Raw genomic sequence first — 21,354 nt, forward strand, 5'->3', positions numbered from 1 at the left:
TTTACTCCCTTTGCTCTTGTCCTGTCAAAAAAATTTGCCGTCTTTTTTTAATATTAATTTTATACGAACCCTTCCTCGAATTTTCTCGATAAAAAAGAAGTAAAAAAAAAAAGTATGGTTGAGTGTTTGTTCAGGCTGCGGAGAAGCGGCCCTCCCCTGATATGCGCATATAATCTGCAGAAGCTCTGAAACAAAGCCGCGAAAACGAGCAGCCCGATAAAAAGGAAAACAACTACGCCGCGTTTACAAGACCTACTCAATATCCAGCCCAGCTGCGGCGGTGGCGCTAGCTTCCCCTCGTGAGCTAAGTGATATTTATCTAGGAAGATCATGACGCGGAGGGCCGCGGGCCCGTAAAATGAAGAATAGTGAACCCGCCATGGCTTCCTTCCTTCGGGCATCTGACTTCCCATCACTGACGGGACGCTGTGTTTTGCTGTCCCCATCGCCCCTGGCTACGAGAAAAAAATAGATATATATGCGACGCGAAGGCGAGCGGTTCGAGGAAAAAAAGCGTACCAGCAAAGATTTAACGCGGCCCACAAAGGAAGACCGATGATTTGGCTGCGCCTCCTACAACGCTCCCGCCTATCGCGGCTCGGAAGGAGTGAGCGGTGCAGCTTCACGCATCCACAAGTCCGAGCCGCCGTTGCCCGAGGAGAATTACCGCAGTGCGATGTGTGCGCGGCTGCTGGCCATGCGCGCGCCCAGCGCCAAAACAAATCGATGGAGGCATTCATACTTGGGCCGGCGCGCATGGCGTCGAATGAACCCGGAAGACAAAAGCGGAGCAGAGAACGCCCTCCCATAGCGAGAACGAAGATGGCTCACAAGCGTATCACAGTTCGCAGTCTTGAAATTTCAGTTTAGTGTGAACTCGGTGGAATCAGGTGGATGTCGCTAATCGGAAGAGGTGGAGGAGGGGGAGAGGACCGGTTTACGTGGCAGAGAGGCATCGTTCCGTGCTAAGTAGTGCGGGCACATCTCTTCGTGTGGGTGAAACAAACAGTGAAGGTTCGCAAATGCATCCGAGATGACAGGGAGCCTGAGAGCTTGAAGGTAGGGAAGAGGGATCGAAAGGGCGCGTGCAAATTGCTTATGTACCAGAATTTTTGGAAAAATGCGGGCGGCTGAACGGAGAATAATTACGGCAGTGATGGGAGGCACTCAACAATTATATCCTGGAAATCCACCGCTGCGGATTAACCGGCGAATTCAGAAACCTCACTCAAACTACACTCAAACTGAAGGGCCCCTCCACTTCCTCGAGGAAGGCGCGAGCGCCGGCGCTGGCCAATCGCGAGGACGGATCCGAGGTCGCGATTGGCCAGCGCCGGCCCTTGAGCCTTCCTCGAGGAAGTGCAGGGGCCCTTCAGTTTGAGTGTAGTTTGAGTGAGGTTTCTGAATTCGGCGGTAAGTGTAATCAAGACCAACGAGTGCAAGTACCTAACAATAATAAATAAACTTCACTCTTTACCAGCATTTTTTTTCACAATAGGCAGTAAAACATTTCCTTGAGAACTGCTCATACGGTGGTCCGCCGAAATTCCGGACACCATTTATATGGCGCTGCGCACAGAATAGATACTGATGTAAATCAAGGTTTGTATTTAAGAAGGAATTACCTTCATGGAAGCTTTCTAAAGGTGCTAATAAGGAAGCCTCTCCTAGACTAGTATTGTAGTGCCAGAAGAGCCAGATATTCATAAAACTAACCCACCAAATACAGTACTGGTAGCCACACTTTCTGATAATTGGTTGACACAGGGAAAGCAACTGCCGCGACTGTGAAGTTAAATTGTGAGGACTAAGTTAAATGTACCTCATATTGCCACGCGCGTCGCCCAGCGTTAGGTTTCTTCAGTTATTCTCCGCCTCACCATTTGTCATTCGTGACAATATGCGAACCTCAACTTTAAACGTAAAGCCTTTAGTAAATAAAAATCCGCCTGTTGCGGATTAGAACGCCTATGCAAATTTCAAGAAAAAAAAAAGAAATTCAGTGGTAACGCAAAATGTTATGTGCGCCTGGGCACATGCTCAAGCTCAAATCGTACTCGTGTCGGCTTTGCCGAAAACGTTGGACGTGGTTTCGCTGGGGTCTGCGAGCGGCGTCGTGCCTGCTATATTTCCATCTGTGCAAAGCGGCACCTTGTTGGCTGAGGTTGGCTCGCCATTGTTGACTGTTTGGTGGCGGTTTGGCTGGAATGTGAAAGGCCGGCAGAACAAGACGGCTGATGAATATCGTGTGCACGGCCGCACGTGCACTTGGAAAAATTCTCAGCCGTCATGAGATTCCAGCGCTTTCTGTAGAGCCTCATCCGCTCTTTGAGTGCATCGAAACACCCCTCGAATTGTTTTGTTCCAATGGCTGACCTCGCTGCCTTTCCTCATGTACGATAAGCGGGTGAGCGCTCCGTCGATGTCCCATTTGTGGGTGTCATCCTCATCAGCATGCCCGCGGGAGTACGAAGTTCTCGGAGACTGTTTTACTAAGATGAGCAGTAGTTTGTACATGTGGAAAGCCAAAAATAAAGGAAACGCGGCAACAGCTCCGCCGTATGCCTGGGTGCTTCGAACTCCTCGATCAGGGTGACGTGGTTTGTGGGTCTCGTTCAAAAAAGGCGCTCTGAGCAGGTCGCGAAAAGGTCGATCGTTTGAGAGTCTCTACCCCTTTGACCGCTTTTCTCCTTATCCCATGACACCGCAACACTTGCGCGCTAGCGATACATTTTCCAAGAACTTCAAGAGGTATTCACCTTTAAACTGCAAGCTCACTCTATAGTTTCAGCCGCTCCCAATATTAAATGTAGTTACCCTACGACGTCGAGTGCTCCAGCGCGCAAACTGAGCACGCCTAACCTGTTATCTCCGCTTATCTGTCGCTCTCACTTGCTCTCTTTGTCTGAGGAAGCCCAGAGCACTCTCATTTCACGGAGCAGAGCGCCGCTGTGTGTCTGAATATGTAATGTTTTCAATCCCCTACCCGGAAGGGGTAACACCCAGACACTGGAGGAAGAGGTTTGGCTGGCAACGGTGTACTATCAGTGAGGAGACCGGCCGGGATATGGTTAGGTGACAGCCAAATGACCCATTCTCTTTTAAAAATCATTATACTCTAAGGATTGGGTTGCCATTCACCAGGCAACATTAATAAGGACTTTTAGCAAACCTTTACCGTGTTCCGCGTCCAGTGCTACCGGAGACTTTGATGCATGCTTTTAAGCGCTTGCCCCGCGGTCACGGTATTACACGGGCGCGCACTTAAGAACATGCTTCAAATGCTGCTGCAGTGCGGTACGCGGAACACGGTAACGGTTTGCTTAAACTCCCTAATGAGGTACAGCGCGCGTTGACAACTCAGACATGCACTCACCCTCGTTGGTTGAGGTAGACGCGAAACGAAAGCACAGAAAAACGTTAAATAAGAAGAAAAAAAAAGAGAGGTGCAGGAAAAACAAACCGTCTTCTATGTCCTATTGCCAGTTTGGGAGGGCTGTTGGCGGGAAGGCGTGCATTCACCTCCCGATTGCCAGTCAGAGTAAAGTGACGGACATTACATCAAGTGAAACTCTCGCTCGTGCTTGGGTTTCGCGGCCGTGTCAGTGCATACCAGCACCCTCTGAAATTGCTAGCTAATTTTATGTACACGATGCGGCACCGTTAAACCGAATACGCGGTTTCCTGTTTTCTTTGTCATTCTTACACGGGGGAAAAGTAGTTGCCAAAAAGACAAATCTGGTGCTTTTTCGCACGTGGAGAACTAAGGCGATGCAATGCTGTTTTATGGTACTATGGGTGACTTCCATAATCTATTTTTAAACTTACTTTCACGGCGCCTTCATCTTTAGAACACAAGGCTCTATCAAAATCTAAATCACTTGAAAAGGCTGGCGAGCGAACCTGCCTTAATAGAATTCTAATCTAACCGCTAGGAGCCGTCCGTTTTGCAAAAGGCGCCAAGAGTTAGTGAAGGCATACCCATGCAGTGAAACATAACCCGCGCAGGTATTAGTGCCACACCGCCATCCAAACGCTGTCATTTGTTTGCATAATGCGTAACAGCTTTAAGAACGATCTTAATTTATTATGGCGGCGCGCGCCTAGCAACAAGGTCAAATGTAAAGCGGATATTACGCTCTGAATATTTTGCTTACGTTTTTTACCTACCGCTTTTGTGTCCCTGTGTTGCGACGCTAATCGCCTTCGCTCAAAATAGTATATATGCAACAACATTAGAATTCAGGGCTGGTATCATGACCGCAGTTTTCAATGGGCCTAATCAGACAGGCCGTTAGATGTAGCGCGGCCATGGAGGCGCTTCACCCGGCGAAGTCTGATTTTCCACTTTTGCTGCCTTTTATTTTAACTCTTACTTTACGTCTCAAGAGCGTGATGATATCATCATTTATTTCTGGTTGTTTCTGTGAAGTGACGAAAGAATGCTCCAGAAACCATCATCAGAGTTGAACACTGCGAATGATACGCGCAAGTGACACCATCACAGCCAAACTGCTTCACTCAATTCCGTCTGCTCCTTGCAGGCTAATTAAATGAAAACCACGAACTGAAAAAAAAAGAACGTCGTGGATCATATATTTGTTCACGCTTGAAAAGCAGCTCTCGTACAAAATCTTTCGTCGTCACTAATAGCCGCATGGTGAGCAAGGTCATCAGGTAATCCTACCCTCACGAAAGCGTCGTGGAACAAGTTAAGGGTTGTGTACTTTCATCACCCACCCCTCGATCAGTTGGAAATTGAGCGGGAGTCGATGTTGCCCCGCTCGACCAACATATAACGTTGTTCTTTTCACTCAAACAACAAATCGATGCCACGTTCCAGACAACGTACTATTTTCTAGAGAGCTGAGAGGCTCGAACCGTGCACATACGCGCATGAGCGTTGCTTTGTTTGAATTCTTATGAAAAAACCAACCGTCGTGCCCCTAGTGGTTATTTTGAACACGAAACGCATTTTAACAACTACTGTAACTAAATAGCCTAGGCTTAGAGTACCGGCACTCAATTTTCTTATTATCTTGTGAGCACTTCCTTTTTGGTGTGCAAAGCGGACGCGGTTTGCAATAGTTACCATTCGAAAATTTTATTTTGTCTCAGGAACCACTCGTGGTACAAGAGAGTTTTAGTACATCGCGTTTTCAAGCTACGCTGGTTGTAGAGGGAGCTGACGCTGCCACTTCGATGCATGCTCTGAAGCACTTCGCTTGTAGTGCTAGCGTTCCTAGAGGACGGTAGAACGATTCCTGTGATTTCAGAGTAAAGTTAAGATAAGTCTAGAATAACTTGTAGGTGGGCAAGTTGGTAAACGTTATGAGGCATGTATATTGCGGACATTACATTTTTTTTAGATGTTTCGTGGATGGATGATAAAGCGTGTGTCCCCCATACAAGCGCATGCGAAGACGTGATAAAGGCGACGAGATATCTATTGGTTTATTTTCTGCACTTTTCAAATGTAGTTTAAGTGGCGTCTGTGCGCATGTCTTCTCTGTGCGTGTCTTTGTAACTGTTGTCTTTTTGCGGCGTACACCATGCTTCTTAAGACTGGCAGCTTTTTTTTTTTTTTGAGCACGAGTAAGTCTTTTTACTTTAAGTTGCTTTATGAAAGGAGGAATTATATTTTAGTTAGTGTTTTTAATGCAGCGCTTGGATTACGTATAGCCAAAAGCTGTGTCAGGTTTTGAATGGCGCTTGTGTTCAAGCAGTGAAGCACCAATAAACCCTTTTGAAACGTCAGAGTCACCTCGTGGCACACCCAAAATCTCCAATATTACAGCTCTAATGGCGGTGATAGGAGATTAGGATCGGCAAAATCAAGCACCCTCGATTTTGTCAATCGAACGTGATGTAAAATAATCAACATATTTTCCCCTTTCTACTCTAGGTTTTCGACGTTGTTCGCATTTTGTGGTGTAGAGAGGCTGTGTAGAGCCGCCATTAGAGCGTCGGGTTTGGCTGTGAACAGGGTGGGTAGATTGACTTTAGGAAAGGGTCTATTGAACACAGGTCTCATCTGGGAACTGCCACAGCCCACGTGCCCAATCTGTGTCCGCTCTTTGATCAAAGATGGCAAAAACCCAGTTTACGCGCCTTGTGTTGCAAAAATTCTGAGCCCCGTATAAAATAAGCTGGACAAAGCGCCCCTATTCGCCCTTTCTCGCGCGAGTTGAAACGTGGTGGCGTAAGTGTGCTAATACTCTAACCACTTTCGGTTCTGAACTAGACGGCTGGTGTCGCAGTATTTGCGATGTTAAATATACACGCTAACTTCTGGAAATGGCCACTTGTGTCATAGTTTGACTTAAATCACTCCTTAAGATAACAGAATGATGAGTAAAATAATTGGAACTATACGGGACTCGGAAGTGTGCCGGAGCTACCCAGTAGGTGGCGTCACTGAGTTTCTTGCAAAACGAAAAACAAAACAAAAAGACAATTAGTTCCATCTGCGTGCCCACATACTGCATCAGCGAAATAAATGAGCAAGGATGCAGTGGTTCCTGGGAAATGTAGCACGCAGTATGGCCTTTTCCACAAGGGCGGAGCCATCTTGAATGTCGTCCCTCCTGGTATGTGGTAAAACATTGTTTTGGTTTCTCCACGCCGCTGGAACGCGTTTACAAAAATGCGTGGTTGTCACAGATTCCTGTTTTGCCTCACCTGCATTTTCTCACATATTCTTAGTTAAAAAGTTGTTGTTTTTTTCGTCCCGCATACCAGATACGGAACCTACTTGACTGAGAAAGACAGCAAACAGAGAACGTCGATACAGGCTCACTCTCCTCCATGCTTGAACATTCTACAACAATCACTCTACTAAATGCTACCAGCTGCGGTCTTTTTGGTGTTAAAGCATAGATACTATTTCAATATTTTATTTGTCTTACGGGCTTTTATAAACATTACCTAGTGTTTTTTTTTATAAAAGCATTTTGATGATATAGTTTGGCAAGTCCTTGAATTACATTTTTTCATAACTTTATTGCAAGTGTGTGTTTCAAGAGGAAGCTTTTTGTGCATTTGGAAGTATAGCGAAAGTTCCATCACCCTTCGTTCTATGATTACGAAATCTGGACTCTTTCATGGCAAGTCTCTGCTAAAAATGTTTGGCAAATGCAGTAACTAATAATGATATTTTTGTTTACAAAAAAAAAAACTCGTAAATCTACCATAGGAAGCAATGTCAAAGTTCTTGTATAAAAACACGGGTGATTTAAAGTTGTTTTTACTAATATGCTATAAAAACAAGAAACCATATCGCGATTTTTCTCCGTCTTTCTAAAGTGCATTATATTTTTCGGTGAGCGGTGGCCCTTTACGAATTGAAAACGATTGAGCACATAAACCAGATTCTTCTCTTTCAGCATCTCCATCGCAACGTTGCTTGACACGAAGCGATTATTTCGAAAAGACTTGCGTGCGACGCCACACAGACATCAATATTGGACAAAAAAAAAAAAAGACTTCGATGATTTCTGTTTTAGATTGTCTTAAATAAACGAGGTTACGTAAAAAAAATGCTGGCAGGAAGGGGGTTCGTACCCGCTAGGGGGAAGGAGTGAACCCGTACTGACATTGTTTTTCTACATCATTATGAAAAATAGGAGCCGACCACCTTCTCTTCTTTCTTCTTTCGCTTGAACCAAATGAACAATTGAACCGAAAGCGCACACAGTGCTTGTCGTGTCTTTCACCACTTCCAAGGTGTCGGTGCGACGCATTTACTTTGCCGGCGTACAAGCCATATTGCCACAGACCCGGAGGGTCTATCTAAAAAACGTTGTCTCAGTTCCAGCAATTCTCTTACATAACCCCCTACCTGAAATGTGGTTTCTCCGAAAAAAAGTAGCACGCGAAGCGCTCATTAATATTTAAGAAACATCGTGACATCAACTATACACTAAAAGTTCTCCCACTTCGACCTTTCCCTCCCTCCTCCCTCTCTTTTTTATTGCGAAACTGCTTTTATACATTCGAATGGTTGTTTAAAGTGTGAATAAATGCTACAAAAGCACAATGATATCGTCAATAAATTATCATATAAATAACTAAGGCGGGTCTGTAGCTTTCCGCGTGTGGGCGGTACGCGAAGTATTTCCAAGTACATGAAAGTAAGAAGTGAGTGCAAGCCCGAGGAATTCTTGATTGCTTCCCACATAAAATACCAAATAAAAAATACATTTTTTTTTCTCAGCGTTGTTTTTTTTTTTTTTTAAGAATTCTGCGTCCGTTGCTATTTCGGTGCAGTGTTTCGTAACCGCGATTTAACGAGCAAACGTGTTCAAAGGGCGAAGTCAAATCGAGTGCCCTTACAGAGGGAGTTTGCGACAGACCGTTTCGCGTCGCCACTTAACAAACTGCAGCACCTCATGTTTTTGGAGAGTCGGCCCTCCGAGGAAAAAATGTCGACTCCCGCGCTCCCATTACGCGGCTACGACCCTGAGGCGATGGCGTGGGCTTCGGTTCCCACCACCGATGACGCAAGCCCGACGGTTTTTCCGGAAATTCGGAGTCAAGCTTTACTTCAGGCGGCTGCACGCCGCTTACAGGACAAAGCCGAGATGGCGACGCCCGGCGACACCATGGCCCCCGGCTCGTCGGTCGGAAAAATGAATGCTCCCGCGACACGCGCCACGGGAAGCAAGGGCAAGGCGTTCACGAAGTGGAAGCCGCGCCCAATGCCCAAACCCGATCCCGAAGACTACGTTATAGTCCTCAAACCCCGAGAACGTGTTTCTCTTCACGAGGTGCTCACGGAAACCGGCTACGGAACCGCCATCTCGGCGTACCTCGGACCGGAACGGGCCCGCGCCATCTCCGTTCTGCCCTCGCGAGACCAAAACATCATCATCGTGCATACCCCGGACATCGAGGCGGCCGACCGGCTCATCGGGGATTTTGCAGTCAACACTGAGAAGGACTCAATCCCGCTTCAGGGTTATTTGAGACAGGACGGCGGCAACACATGCCACGGAGTGATCGTGGTCCGTAACACGGACACCACCGAAACCCTTCAACACCGAGTGTGCTGGCGCGCCGGTACCATTGTGGAAATCCGAAAATTCGGCACATCCAACAAGGCACGCATCACCTTCGCGGGTAAAGAGAAGCCCCGTTACGTGCATTATGACAACATGGTCGTCTCTGTGCAAAACTATTACAAAACTATCCCGGCCTGCGGCCAGTGTGGGGCCGTCGGGCATCGCGCGGATGCATGCCCAAACCTGCAGCCGAACACGTGTGGACTCTGCGGACTCCAAGCTCCGCTAGTGGAGGGGGTGCGGGCCCCTCATAACTGTGTTCCCCGGTGTTCTGTGTGCGGTGGCGCCCATGCCACCAACTCTCGCGACTGTGCGGCGAAATTCCGCACACCCAAGATGGCCGCCCAGACGGGAGGAAAAAAGAATATGACGCCCAAGAAGAAAAGCCGCCATCTTGGGCCTCCCGGCGACCAGTCTCGCCGAGAAACCTCTAACACCACGAAGCCAGCGCCACCTACCGGAGGTGCTGGAAAGCGACCGTCGACGGAGTCGCCACCACACGGCGGCCTGGAGAAACGAGCGGCGGAGAAGCGTGGCAAGACCGGGTCCTGGGTCGACGCCGTCAAAAACGGAAATCAGGTGAGCGGTTCGGGTAGGGCTGGCTCCTCCTCCCCACTTCTCACTCCCCCCCCAAGGGCGCGCAGCGCCGAGCAAGATCAAATAGCAGCCCTCAGGGCCCAAAACGAGAAGCTGCTGAAGAAAATTAACGAATTGGAATCCAAAATGAACCAGCGTCCTCCTCCCCCCTCCCCCCCCGCGGCTGAGGAAATGGAGAGTGAGCTCGTGGCGCCGAACGCGGCGTCAAGTGCGGCGGCCGCATTTGAGGCCCGTTTCGAGGCCCGCTTCGCGGCGATTGACGCCCGATTCACCGCCTTTGAAAACCGAATCCCAATGATGGTCAACACCATCTCCAAATTGCAAGAGACAATCCCCGCGATGATTGCCCAACAAATTGCGCACTCCCTGCGCCCCTCGCGCAGGCCCGGCGGTCCCTACAGGGACGTATCCGGCCGCCCTCTCAAACCTAGACGCGCCCCAGATGTAGACGATGACGACAGCTGCTCGCTCTCCGGTTTGGAGGACGCCCCCCTCCCCGCGAGTGCTGGCTCCGGAGCAGCGTCGCTACCATCCCTCCTTAGCCTAACTCACCATGGCGAGCAGCCCTAAGATCAGGCGCTCCCCAAGAACCAATTCAGCCACCCCCGTCAAAATTGTCCAGTGGAATTGCCGGGGCTTCCGCTCCCGCGCAAAGCGGGCGAATCTCCGACTTTTCCTTTCAACTCTCGACTCGCTTCCTGCGATGGTTGCTCTCCAGGAGCCAGGGAGCGGCGCCACTCTTACAAACTACATCACCTTCCAGCAGGACCCCTCTTCCTGCGTCTGTGTGCATAAAAATTATACGGCAAATCTAGTCGACTTGGAACTTCAAACTGAATATTCGTATGTGATGGTGACACTCCTTCCGCTCAAGAAACAAGATGCACCCCTCCACATACTTAATATCTACTGTTCCCCCAGACTCAAAAATGTAACGTTCGCAGCACTCTTTAGCCGCGCTCTAAAGGCTGCGGGCAGGGACTCCCTCGTGATTGTGGGCGATTTCAACGCCCCTAGTACGCTCTGGGGGTACGTTCGTGAGGAGAAGCGGGGACGCAAGCTAGCGGAACTTGCGTCCACCCTGGGCCTGACTCTCCACACCGACCCTGCGTATCCAACGCGAGTGGGTAACTCTGTGACCCGGGATACGTGTCCGGATCTTACCTTTACGAAAAACATTAGACACGCAGAGTGGACCAACACCGAGGAAACCCTTGGTAGTGACCACTGCCTTATCAATATCACCATAAGGACTAAACCATTGGCAAGACCCCACGCACAAGCTCGACTCCCCGACTGGAATAAGTTCCGGCAAAGCTACATCAATTCGGCCTCCATCAACGAACAAGGATACCACGCGTGGGCACAAGGATTGGTTACACACCTCCGTTCGACGGAAACCCATATTCAACTCTCGGAGGCAACGCCGGAGGTGGACAACCACCTTCTGCGCCTCTGGGAGGCGCGGCACAGCCTCGTCCGCAGATGGCGCCGCCAAAAACATAATAGAAAGCTCAAAATTCGTATCGCCGAGCTCACCCAGCGAACGGCAGAGTACGCGGTCCAACTCGCCGACTCGAACTGGGTGGACCGCTGTAACACGGCGGCCAGACAAATGTCTAGCCGGAGCCCGTGGCGCCTCTTCCGCGCCCTAATTGACCCGACTCAAACCCGCGCCGAAACACAAAAACATCTCCAACGAGCTATTCATAGCTTCGATGGAGATACCTCAAAATTAGCTTGCACACTACGCGACCAATACCTTTGCACCCAACAGGACCCCCGAGGGCCTGCGTACTCGTATGCGGGTTCAGAGAACGCGGAGCTGGATCAGCCGTTCCAGCTGCACGACCTGAAGGCGGCCCTAGCTAAAATGAAACGAGGAACGGCACCGGGCCGGGACATGATAACTGTGAAACTGCTTGCCAATCTTCCCGACCCCGCCTATGCAACCCTCCTCGTTTTCATCAACTCTATTTGGCTTGGTGAGACACCCATCCCACTCGAATGGAAGACCGCCCTGGTAACCTTCATTCCGAAAGCCGGCAAAGCCATAAACACAGACAACCTCCGCCCCATCTCCCTGACGTCTTGTGCGGGAAAGCTGATGGAGACCATGGTGCGGGACAGGCTGTCTGGGTTTCTGGAAAACCAAAATGTATTCGCAGACACCATGTTCGGTTTCCGCCAGCACCGGTCCGCGCAGGATGTTCTGCTTCAGCTCGACCGAGAAATTCTCAACCCTGTCGAGTGCCCCCTCAACGATAGGGCAGTACTCGCCCTAGACTTGCAGGGGGCTTTCGACAACGTCACACACGAAATTATCCTACACCATCTTTCCCAGACCAACTGTGGACCTAACACCTTTCAGTATATCAAGCAATTTCTCTCGGATCGACAGTCTTTTATCCGAATAGAAGACGAAGAACACGGCCCCTATCAACTGGGAACGAGAGGAACACCACAGGGCGCGGTCCTCTCGCCGTTACTTTTCAATCTGGCCATGATGAAACTTCCGGCTCAACTGGCGAAAGTCGAAGGCGTCCAGCATGCGTTGTACGCCGACGACATAACCATTTGGGCCAAACACGGGTCGGTGGGAGACATTGAGGCCAACCTGCAGCAAGCGGCGGAGATCGTGGACGCCTACGCCCGCCGCTGCGGCCTTCAATGTTCCACGTCCAAATCCGAATTTGTGCACATTCGCCCGTCGCCTAAGTGCACCACCAAAATGGAATTATCCCTGGCCAGCGGCCCGATACCCGAACACGATGAGATTAGAGTGCTTGGTCTCTTTATCCACAAACATCGGCGGGTTGATACAACACTGGCTAAACTGCGCAAGGTGGGGGACCAGGTGGGCCGAATGGTCCGCCGTGTTTCCAACAAACGCGGTGGGTTACGGTGCAAAGACGCCTTGCGGCTGGCGCACGCGTTCGTGACCAGTCGAGTCCTCTACTCGACTCCTTACCTCCACCTGCGCAAGTTTGACGAGACCGCCCTTGAGGTGCTTCTTAGAAAGATGTACAAGCGTGCCCTCGATCTCCCGATGAACACGTCCAACCAGCGCCTCATGGGCCTGGGGATGGTAAACACTTTCGCGGAGCTCCAGGAGGCACACTTGACCAATCAATATACAAGACTTTCAAAGACGTCGTCGGGACGCCACCTATTAGCCCGACTACACATCCATCACCTAACACTGACAGAAGAGCGCGTACGCATCCCCGAAGTCTGGAGATGCGCCCTGCACGTGCGCCCTCTTCCAGCCAACATGACACGTGACGACCACAGTGGCAGGCGCCTTGCGCGGGCGGAGGCACTGGCCCGCCACTATGGGTCCAAACCCGGAATCTTCTATGTGGACGCCTCCGGCCCTCACCATGGGGGGAGGTACACGGCTGCAGTCGTCCACCAAAACGTCCTGGTGAACGGCCTTACGTTCAGAGCTAAAGACATAACACATGCGGAGGAGATCGCCATCGGTCTAGCCGCCGCAGACCAGGACTCGAGAGTCATCATCACCGACTCGAGAGGGGCCTGCAGAAATATTGAACAGGGGTACATTCCTCTCTTTGCGTATCGCATCCTTAAAGATAGTGACTACCTCGGGGCCCCCGCGTCTCGAATGATCGTCTGGGCTCCTGCTCACATGGGCCTCGAAGGCAACGAAACGGCAGACGCCGCCGCCCGCGCGCTCACTCTCCGGGCAACGCCTTCAGACCCTTCCGAAATGGATCCGGAACCCAATCCAGCCCTCACTTTTCGAGAAATTACTCAATTATACCAATTCGGCCACGCAATTTATCCTAAGCCCTGTAAGGGCCTTACAAAGGCGGAGGAACGCACACTCCTCCGTCTCTACACCAAAACCCTGCTGTGCCCGGCAGTTTTAAAACACTTTGATCCTGCTTATACAGGAAAATGCCCGCACTGTGCGGAGAAGTCTTCGGACATCTTCCACATGGTGTGGGCATGCCAATCAACCCCGAACCTCGTCCCAAAACCCAACCCCACCCGGGAGGACTGGGAGGCAGCCCTGCTCGACTGCTCCGACCTGGAGGGCCAGAAGGCCCTGGTTGACCGAGCCCGAACCGCGGCAGTCGCCAATGGGCTCCTGTACTGAGGAGTCCACCTAGTGCTTGTGAGAGATGGCCCCCTCCGGGCCACCTCAAACTACCTCCCTCATGATATACCTTTAATAAAGTTTTTCATACATACATACATCATGTTTTTGAGCAAGCCGACCTTGAGCAAGCCGCCCTATTGAAAATCGCTCTGATGGGACTTCAGGATTTTTTTAAAGGGTGTGAAAGGGACTTCAGGAATTTCTGAGATGTTTGACGGGGGCACCGATATTTCCTGGTGGGTTCACTGGCCCCGTCAGAGGCTCTCCTGAAATGTCTGAAGTCCCCTTTACGATGCCTTGAAATGTCTGAGAGTCTGTCAAGAACTTTCCTAATGGGGTCGGGAAAACCTTCAGGCCTCTTGATATGTCTGTGTGGGCAACGGCCCAGGTGGAAAAAACACATTTCGCAGAATTAATGAACATAGCTGCTTATTGTACGCTACGGGGGAAAAAATAAGTATTTGGAGAATGCCGATCGTGTGTGAGTACGGTCAGATTTTTATTACTGCTCTTCTATCAAATACGAGTGGGCTCCTGGACCCGTCTGTCACTGCCCGGGTGTTCGGTCGCGAAAGAGTTACTGAGGGCGACCGCCCATGTGGAGAATTGACGAGCCGCGGGCCGAGTGGTGTTGGCCGAGCGGCGTTTTGAGGCGAACGCAATCCTGTCCGCTCGAGGCGAAATACGTGCAACCATGTATAAAAAAAAAAGAAAAAAAAAACAAGAAAAAAAGAAAAGAAAAAAAAAAGAACAAGCCGAGAGCAGTGCGCGCTTTCCAGGAACAGGGACGCACGCGGGAGCGACTCGTTCCGGGAACCGGTCCCCCCACGGAGGACTGTCCCCAAAAAGCAATCGCCTCTCTCCGCCCGGCGATGGGGAGAGGGTGCAGGGCTGCCAGGCCAGCGGTCGGGGGGAGGAGGGTGCTGTGTGCAAGCGGGGGAGGCCATAGCCATTTTCTCTCTGCTCGTGTGCGGTTCCGGTTATCCCACGAGCCTGGATGTTTGGAGCGGACCAATTTCCTCCAGGAAGGTGAGCATGCATGGTTTTGAGGGCTCGCCCCTTGGTCTGTTTTGATCCGTGCAGTTTCTTTCTTGGTACCGCAGGTGAACCATAGTTCGGCGCAGGCCGCCTTCAGCACCGCTCGAGCGCCTTTGTGTTCAGCGCATTCAAGGAGATGGTGGCCGGTGTCGGCTTACTCGCTGCAAAGCCTGGCAGTCGGGGTCAGCGTCCCACCGCATGTTGTGCCTGCGCACCGGGATTATGGCACTGTGGGTGTTGAGACGGTGGATGACGGCCGCTGTCCGGACTTGTTCCTTGCGCCTCTTCGTCCGTCCGACTTCAGACCAGCGAGCAAAGAATACGCCGAAGACGCCGGCGCGACGTCATCATGGACGAAACCGTGACTGTGCTCGGGATTTCTCAACGGCGGCGGGTGCTGCTTACGAGTTTGTGGTTTTCGCTAAACGTGCTTACTGAGACTGTGTATGTGTCCGTGAGGTGCACCTGCTCGGTTTTATTAGCTGAACTACCGTACATCAGGAATATACCCAGTGGCATTGTGAGTACTTTGAAAGGTATTTTTCTTTGTGATAAGGATGTCAGTTGTCCCTGTTTGATGTGATCCCTTTCGTCTACAGCTCCTGGCGCCGGGTTTGAACAAGCGTTGCTTTTTGAGTTATAATATGCATGTAAAACTAAATGTCGGCAATAAATTTTCAGTGTTTTGACCTGCATTTTTGTCTATGGTTCACAGTCATTTGGGCGTCTAAAGGGTTGATGGGCTAAAGGGCCTGACGGGTTAAAGGGCTGTGGGGCTAAAGGGTTTTTCTATGGGGTATCCTTGAAGGGTTTTTCTGTGGGGTATTTTTGAAGGGTTTTGAAGGCCTGTGAGGTCCCATAATCCTTCAAGGCTGACGGGCCCTTTAGAAATATTTTCAATAGGGCGGGCGTTGAGTGGAATTGTTAGGACCCCTGATCAACTTCGCGTGCCGAATGCTTTGGTCTTTGGTTTAGGGTCTCTTTCAAGAGCACTAGGCACAATGCCGTGTACACTCTAAAAAAAGCATGTGCGTCTACTTTCCCGCACAACACTTGGAGAACCAATCAGCGCAACTTAAGGACGCAGCTCAGCGAATGACGATGCCGAAACATATGTTTAGACCAAAAAATGCAGACTGAGTTGGGACATTAACCAATGCAAGCGTGACATTTTCCATTGCTTAATGTCAGAACTCAGACTGCGTGTTTTGGTCTAAATATATGTTTCGGCATCGTCATTCGCTGAGCTGCCTCCGTAAGTTGCGCTGATTGGCTCTCCGAGTGTTGTGCGTGAAAATAGACGCACAGACTTTTTTAGATTGATGGATGCCTCCGTGGCGCATCAAATCAAGATTTGACTTATTTGATTTGTAGCAGAAAGGCAGAAAAAAAAAGCAGGAATACAGGCTGCGTGCGATTGGTCCCTGCTCGATTCAGTGCGCTACGATCGTCTTCATGTGAGCGTACCTATGAATGCCACCGTAGCGCATCGAATCGAAATTTGACTATTTAGATCCGTTGTAGATGGATAAAAGAAAAAAAAATAGGAAGGCAGGGTGCTTGTGATATCACACGTACCCTGACTCCCTACTTCTTATCCTTCTTCCTGCTACTAACCAAACAGGTACGAATATTCGTCCCTGCTCGATTCGATACTCTATGATCGCATTCGTGTAAACCCAGCCACCGAGTAAAGCGGGACTCAGACGAACTGTGACGTATCACTCGTGTCGAAACCCTGCCCCATGTTTGCTTCTTTTGGTGACGTTGACGATCTAACACTACGGCCCGCATTCCTAGAGGTGTCACTGGTGTTACCCAGAGGCGCGTCGATTCCCTCTCACCTGCGGGCACGATTGCGAAGGCGCAGGGGTCCCTCTGGATGCCGACCGAGTTGGTGCCCCAGCAGAGTAGTGTGCCGTAGTCGTCGTCTGTCTTGGGCAGGTAGCTGACGACGCTGCGCGACCCGCTCGACGAGACTCCCTGCATTATGTCAATGCGCTTTCCCGTCAGCGAGCTGTTGAAGACCCAGTGGAAGCTCGCCTCCGACGGGTCGGCGTCCAGGTCGCACCGCACCGACACCGACTCCTGCTTGGAGACGCCGTACACCCACTTCTGTCCCGCCTTGCAGACAGGCGCATCTGTAAATTAGACGGAACAGAATGACGGTTATTTTCCCGACGGAGAACGATCGAACTCGAACACAGCATTGATTGGCTTATCACCTGCGTGCGATGGGTGCACTAATTGGGCTGTGGACGTACGGGCTGCTGCCATATTTTCTACTCACAAGCTATTTGGCATGTTCAGAGTGCCCTCCACAACCATTTTAAGAAATATTACAGATTGCAATGGCTTTCTCTGGAATGGTCCATAGGCTCGCGTTTCGTATCAGCATGGCTCTACGTAACTCAATTCAAATTAAGTACACTTCTAAATTGAAGACCGTAGAGCCGACCAGTTCAAACCACGGAACGATGGGAAGGCACCATTGGCAGTAGGTAAGATAGATACGAAAGAGAGGTTGATGTGACATGCACCGGCGTAATTAGTATTTAGAAAAACATGCGAAAAAGGTCGCATACGGCAGGACTTCGTATTTTAAGACGGCGACAGTTGTAAGGTAGTTTGTTGGCATCGCATCGTCCATGAGGAGCTCCATTTCTAGGAACTAATATGGTTTTAAAGGATTACTGAACCAATATTTTGGGGTAGAAATTGTTGGTTGTATTTGAATTTAAGGCACACCAATGAGTTATAAGTTATATTGTTCAAACGAGATCGTGTCCAGAATTTAATATATTGAAATATTGTACGCAACCCCTTGTGGGCCTTCTTGAAAGCTCGCTTCATGACGTCACGTTACACGCACGGCCAGACAGGCCAGGCGAGTCACTCATCCATTTGGCAAACTCCGCACGTTCCTGCTTTTCAAGCGCGCTCGTACCTGCTCGCACCTTGAGCTCGTACCTAGCTTGTCATAGCCTCCTCTATTCTGACATAGCCTGGCGGATCGCCACGAGACGCGGCCACCAAAAGTGAAAAGGCAGAGCGGCAGACAGCGGATAAGAGGAAAGGCATGTAACAGGCGCCCCGCTGCGGCGAGACGCCGAAATACACTTGTCCGGAGCGATAGAATGCATGCATGTCCGGACATGCAATGTATGCATGTCCGGTCGTGTCTCGACGCCAAATCAGGCATGGCCATTGCCTCCTCTATACTGACAAAGCCCGGAAGATCGTCACGTTACGCGGCCGCCGAAAGTGAAAAGGCAGAGCGGCAGACAAGAGTCACGTAACGGGCGCCCCGCTGTGGCGAGACGCAGAAACACACTTGTCCCGAGTGATGGAATGTCCGCTCGTGCATTTCGCATTCCTCGCGCTACCGCTTCTTTTCTCTTCGGGTTTAAAAACCATGTTCCGGGTCTTCGCCGCTGCAAAAGCTTTGCGCTGAGTACCAGACTCCCCTAGAGTGTCCTCATACACACGCGCGGTTCTGCTTGAGTGATGACATCTCAGTCATTTTTCCGCCCAATTGTTTTTTATGCATATTGAAGCGCGCCCAATCTGGTGTCCCTCAGCACGAGCACGTAGCTTTGGCTAACGCATAGACGCCATTTTACCGCCCAAGTGACGCACCGAGTGCGCGAGAGCGTCATGCGCTAGTACATTCGGGGAAATAAGGGATGTCTTCACCCTCATACAGACAGACATGTAGGCACCTTAGACACCCCGAGAAATGCACTGTGCTACCAGACCCTCGCCCTCCAAATCTGAAACTGGGCACTCTATGGCTTTGTCATCGAACTGCCAGGGTTTGTGAGTATAGAGGAGGCTATGGCATGGCACCTTAGAGTCGCGAGTGTTGACGTATTTCCGGTTTGGACAACATGGTTGATCGTGAGTACAAAGATCATCGTCGAAGAATTCAGCTTCCCTTAACACCGTCTATCTTGTTTTTCTTAGAACAAAGTTATTTTACTGATACAACAGTCAAGAGCTCTGAGATGGCTTACTTTGCTCGATGATACGTTAGAGCTTCGGCTGTTGCCAACGAACATACAGTGTGTTTTGCAGGTGCAATCTGAACGAATTACGTGTGAAGCGGAAGATTCGAAATTCGGATATTCTGCGGATGATATTCCTTTAAGCAATGACAATGTAATTTATTCGTTTTATGAAAGACAATATTTTATTCGACTATCCCTCTATAATGATACTTAGAACCATTAAATACGCTACGCTTCAGAGTAACAACGCATATCCATCTTGAGATTTAAAATCACGGTTGCCAGTTATCTGAAGCTTTAGCTGAAATCACAGGAAACGCTTCTTCGTCCTCCACAAACGTTTAAACGGTTCGCAAATTTGCAAAGCAATATTACATGAGCTTCCTAACACAATTTAATGCTGAGGAATTCGCAATAAAATAACTACAATCGGCAGTTTCGACTGCTCTGTACAAGCATCAAGATCGCGGAGCCCATAACAATATCAGGGAACAGAGTGCCGATACTCTAAGCGTAGCTCATTTAGTGGGTCTGGGAACACTAGAACGAAATTTCGGAGCCTATTCCTCAGTCTATACGTGTCGAAGAAAGCAGCATCACAACTAACACACCATGCCCTTGTTAGAAAGATGGGAAAAGAAATTTTAAAACAAAACTCACGAGCCATTTCGCTCTGGAAGGTGGATGACCAGCGAAGCTGTTTAGAAAACGACACAAACCCGCCCCGAAGAGCAGGAGGAAACTAGACACGCGCGAAGGGATCGGCACCCAGCGGAAAGTAGACACACGTGACGGGACCGCCTCCCCGGCAAAGGGCAAGGAAAGGAGACTAGGCACGCAAGCGGCTTGGAACGCCGACAAAGAGAGGGCGGTGTGATCGTAGACATGGCCGACGTGGGTGGCACAGCGGCAAATCTTTGAGAAACCTTGATTATCTACCTGAGCGTCTACTAATCTTGAAAATGGTGCCTATCGATAACTAATCGACTGAATAGATCTACTGCTGAATTACCCAAGCATCAAGGATAATGCAGGGAATAATGTTCCACGCGTCGCACGTGCCGGCGCCTGCAGCAATAACTGTTTTAAAGTAAAAGCTTAAAATAAATGGCAACTTACACGGGCGTTCGTCAATGCTTTATTTTGGGTATATTGTACTTTGAATTTTTCATACGGGGAAGGCCTGCGCGTACGGCGCGTGCGGCGGTGCGAGCCTAGAGCTTTAGTTTACGCACATGAAAAATCTACGGAACCCTAGCCATAAACAGCTTTGCCGTAATTAAGCGATTAACAAATGGCATTTAGTGGATTTCGCTACACCCTAAATTGTAATATTCGTCTAGGAACGTTGTGCAGGTAGTAGCGATGCCTGTCTGGCCTAGAACTATTGCCTCACTGCCCCATGCGTGGAAGCACGTGCAGCATGCGCGTGAACGTAGTTTTCGCAGTGCAGGTAGTAGCGATGCCTGTCTGGCCTAGAACTATTGCCTCACTGCCCCATGCGTGGAAGCACGTGGAGCATGCGCGTGAACGTAGTTTTCGCAAGCTTGTTTTCGCACTTGCCCGCACAAGCAGACATGGAGGCGGCCAAATTGCACGCTTGCAATCACCTTGTCGACGTGAGCCTCGCCGCGCCTTTGCTCGTCCTGAGACATGCTACGACACGATTGCGTCGGATGTCATATGCTCTCCGCTGGATGCTATCCGAACGCTTGCCAGAGTAGGCGGCTTATAACAAAAAAAAATGCAGATATCGGGGTCTAAGCACAATCGTGCGATTGTATTTTATAGAGAGCGTGGATCATGTTCATCCCTTTTCTGAACAAGACGGGTATATATAAAATTTCGCTGAAATCTCCGTTTTAAGGTCCGCAACCGTACGGGCGCCCATAGCCTTGGCTTCACTGCCTGCGAGGTGTGCACACGAATGCACGTTCAAATTTCATTCCATGCACTGAATATCGTTGTTGGTGGAAGATGATAAATGGGAGCCGATTTTGAGCATGCGTTGCAAACAACGTCCTACAATATGGCGTCCCGTAAATACTCCCTATTGGCGGCGAGATGTCTTGGTGGTGCCCTCTTACGGTTTTTTCTCCTGACGTCATTACCTTGCTAACAACAAGTTCGATGGTGTTTGTAATTAGTATGGTGGGAGCTTGAAATAATTATGCTTTGAAGCACATACTGCCTACAGCGTAAAAATTGAAGTTCTTACATTAATCTTATTTCCGTTGATGAGAAATGGTTTGTTGACGTCATATTCAGCATTCGGCCAATCCTTGCAGTCCGCCCTTTGCGACGGTGGCGCGTGAGGCATTATGGGAATAATGAGGGTTGCTGCGCCGTCGTCTGCTGCTACCGCCGTACCGCCTGCAAGAACCACGTTTTCTACGTTTTCTCGGTGGGTCCCAGTCACCGTGGTCCCAGTGCACGGCAGACGACAGTGTTTGCAGTGCCCTGTGCTGCGCTGCGTTGCCCACAAGAGGTGAGAAACTCCCAATCACGGCACATCTTT

General features: G+C 50.0%; 1 protein-coding gene across 1 annotated transcript in view; it reads right to left on the reverse strand.

The window, feature by feature from the left end:
* Positions 1–21,354, reverse strand: part of LOC8043461 (roundabout homolog 3) — a 182,638-nt gene that overhangs the window by 65,176 nt on the left and 96,108 nt on the right. Inside the window, exon 6 of the mRNA XM_042293861.1 lies at positions 16,671–16,967. Coding sequence (XP_042149795.1) covers positions 16,671–16,967 — 297 coding nt within the window. The remainder of the gene's footprint in view (positions 1–16,670; positions 16,968–21,354) is intronic.

This window comes from Ixodes scapularis, unplaced genomic scaffold, assembly GCF_016920785.2.
Source record: "Ixodes scapularis isolate PalLabHiFi unplaced genomic scaffold, ASM1692078v2 PGA_scaffold0__279_contigs__length_252992795, whole genome shotgun sequence".
NCBI classification, from domain to species: Eukaryota; Metazoa; Arthropoda; class Arachnida; order Ixodida; family Ixodidae; genus Ixodes; species Ixodes scapularis.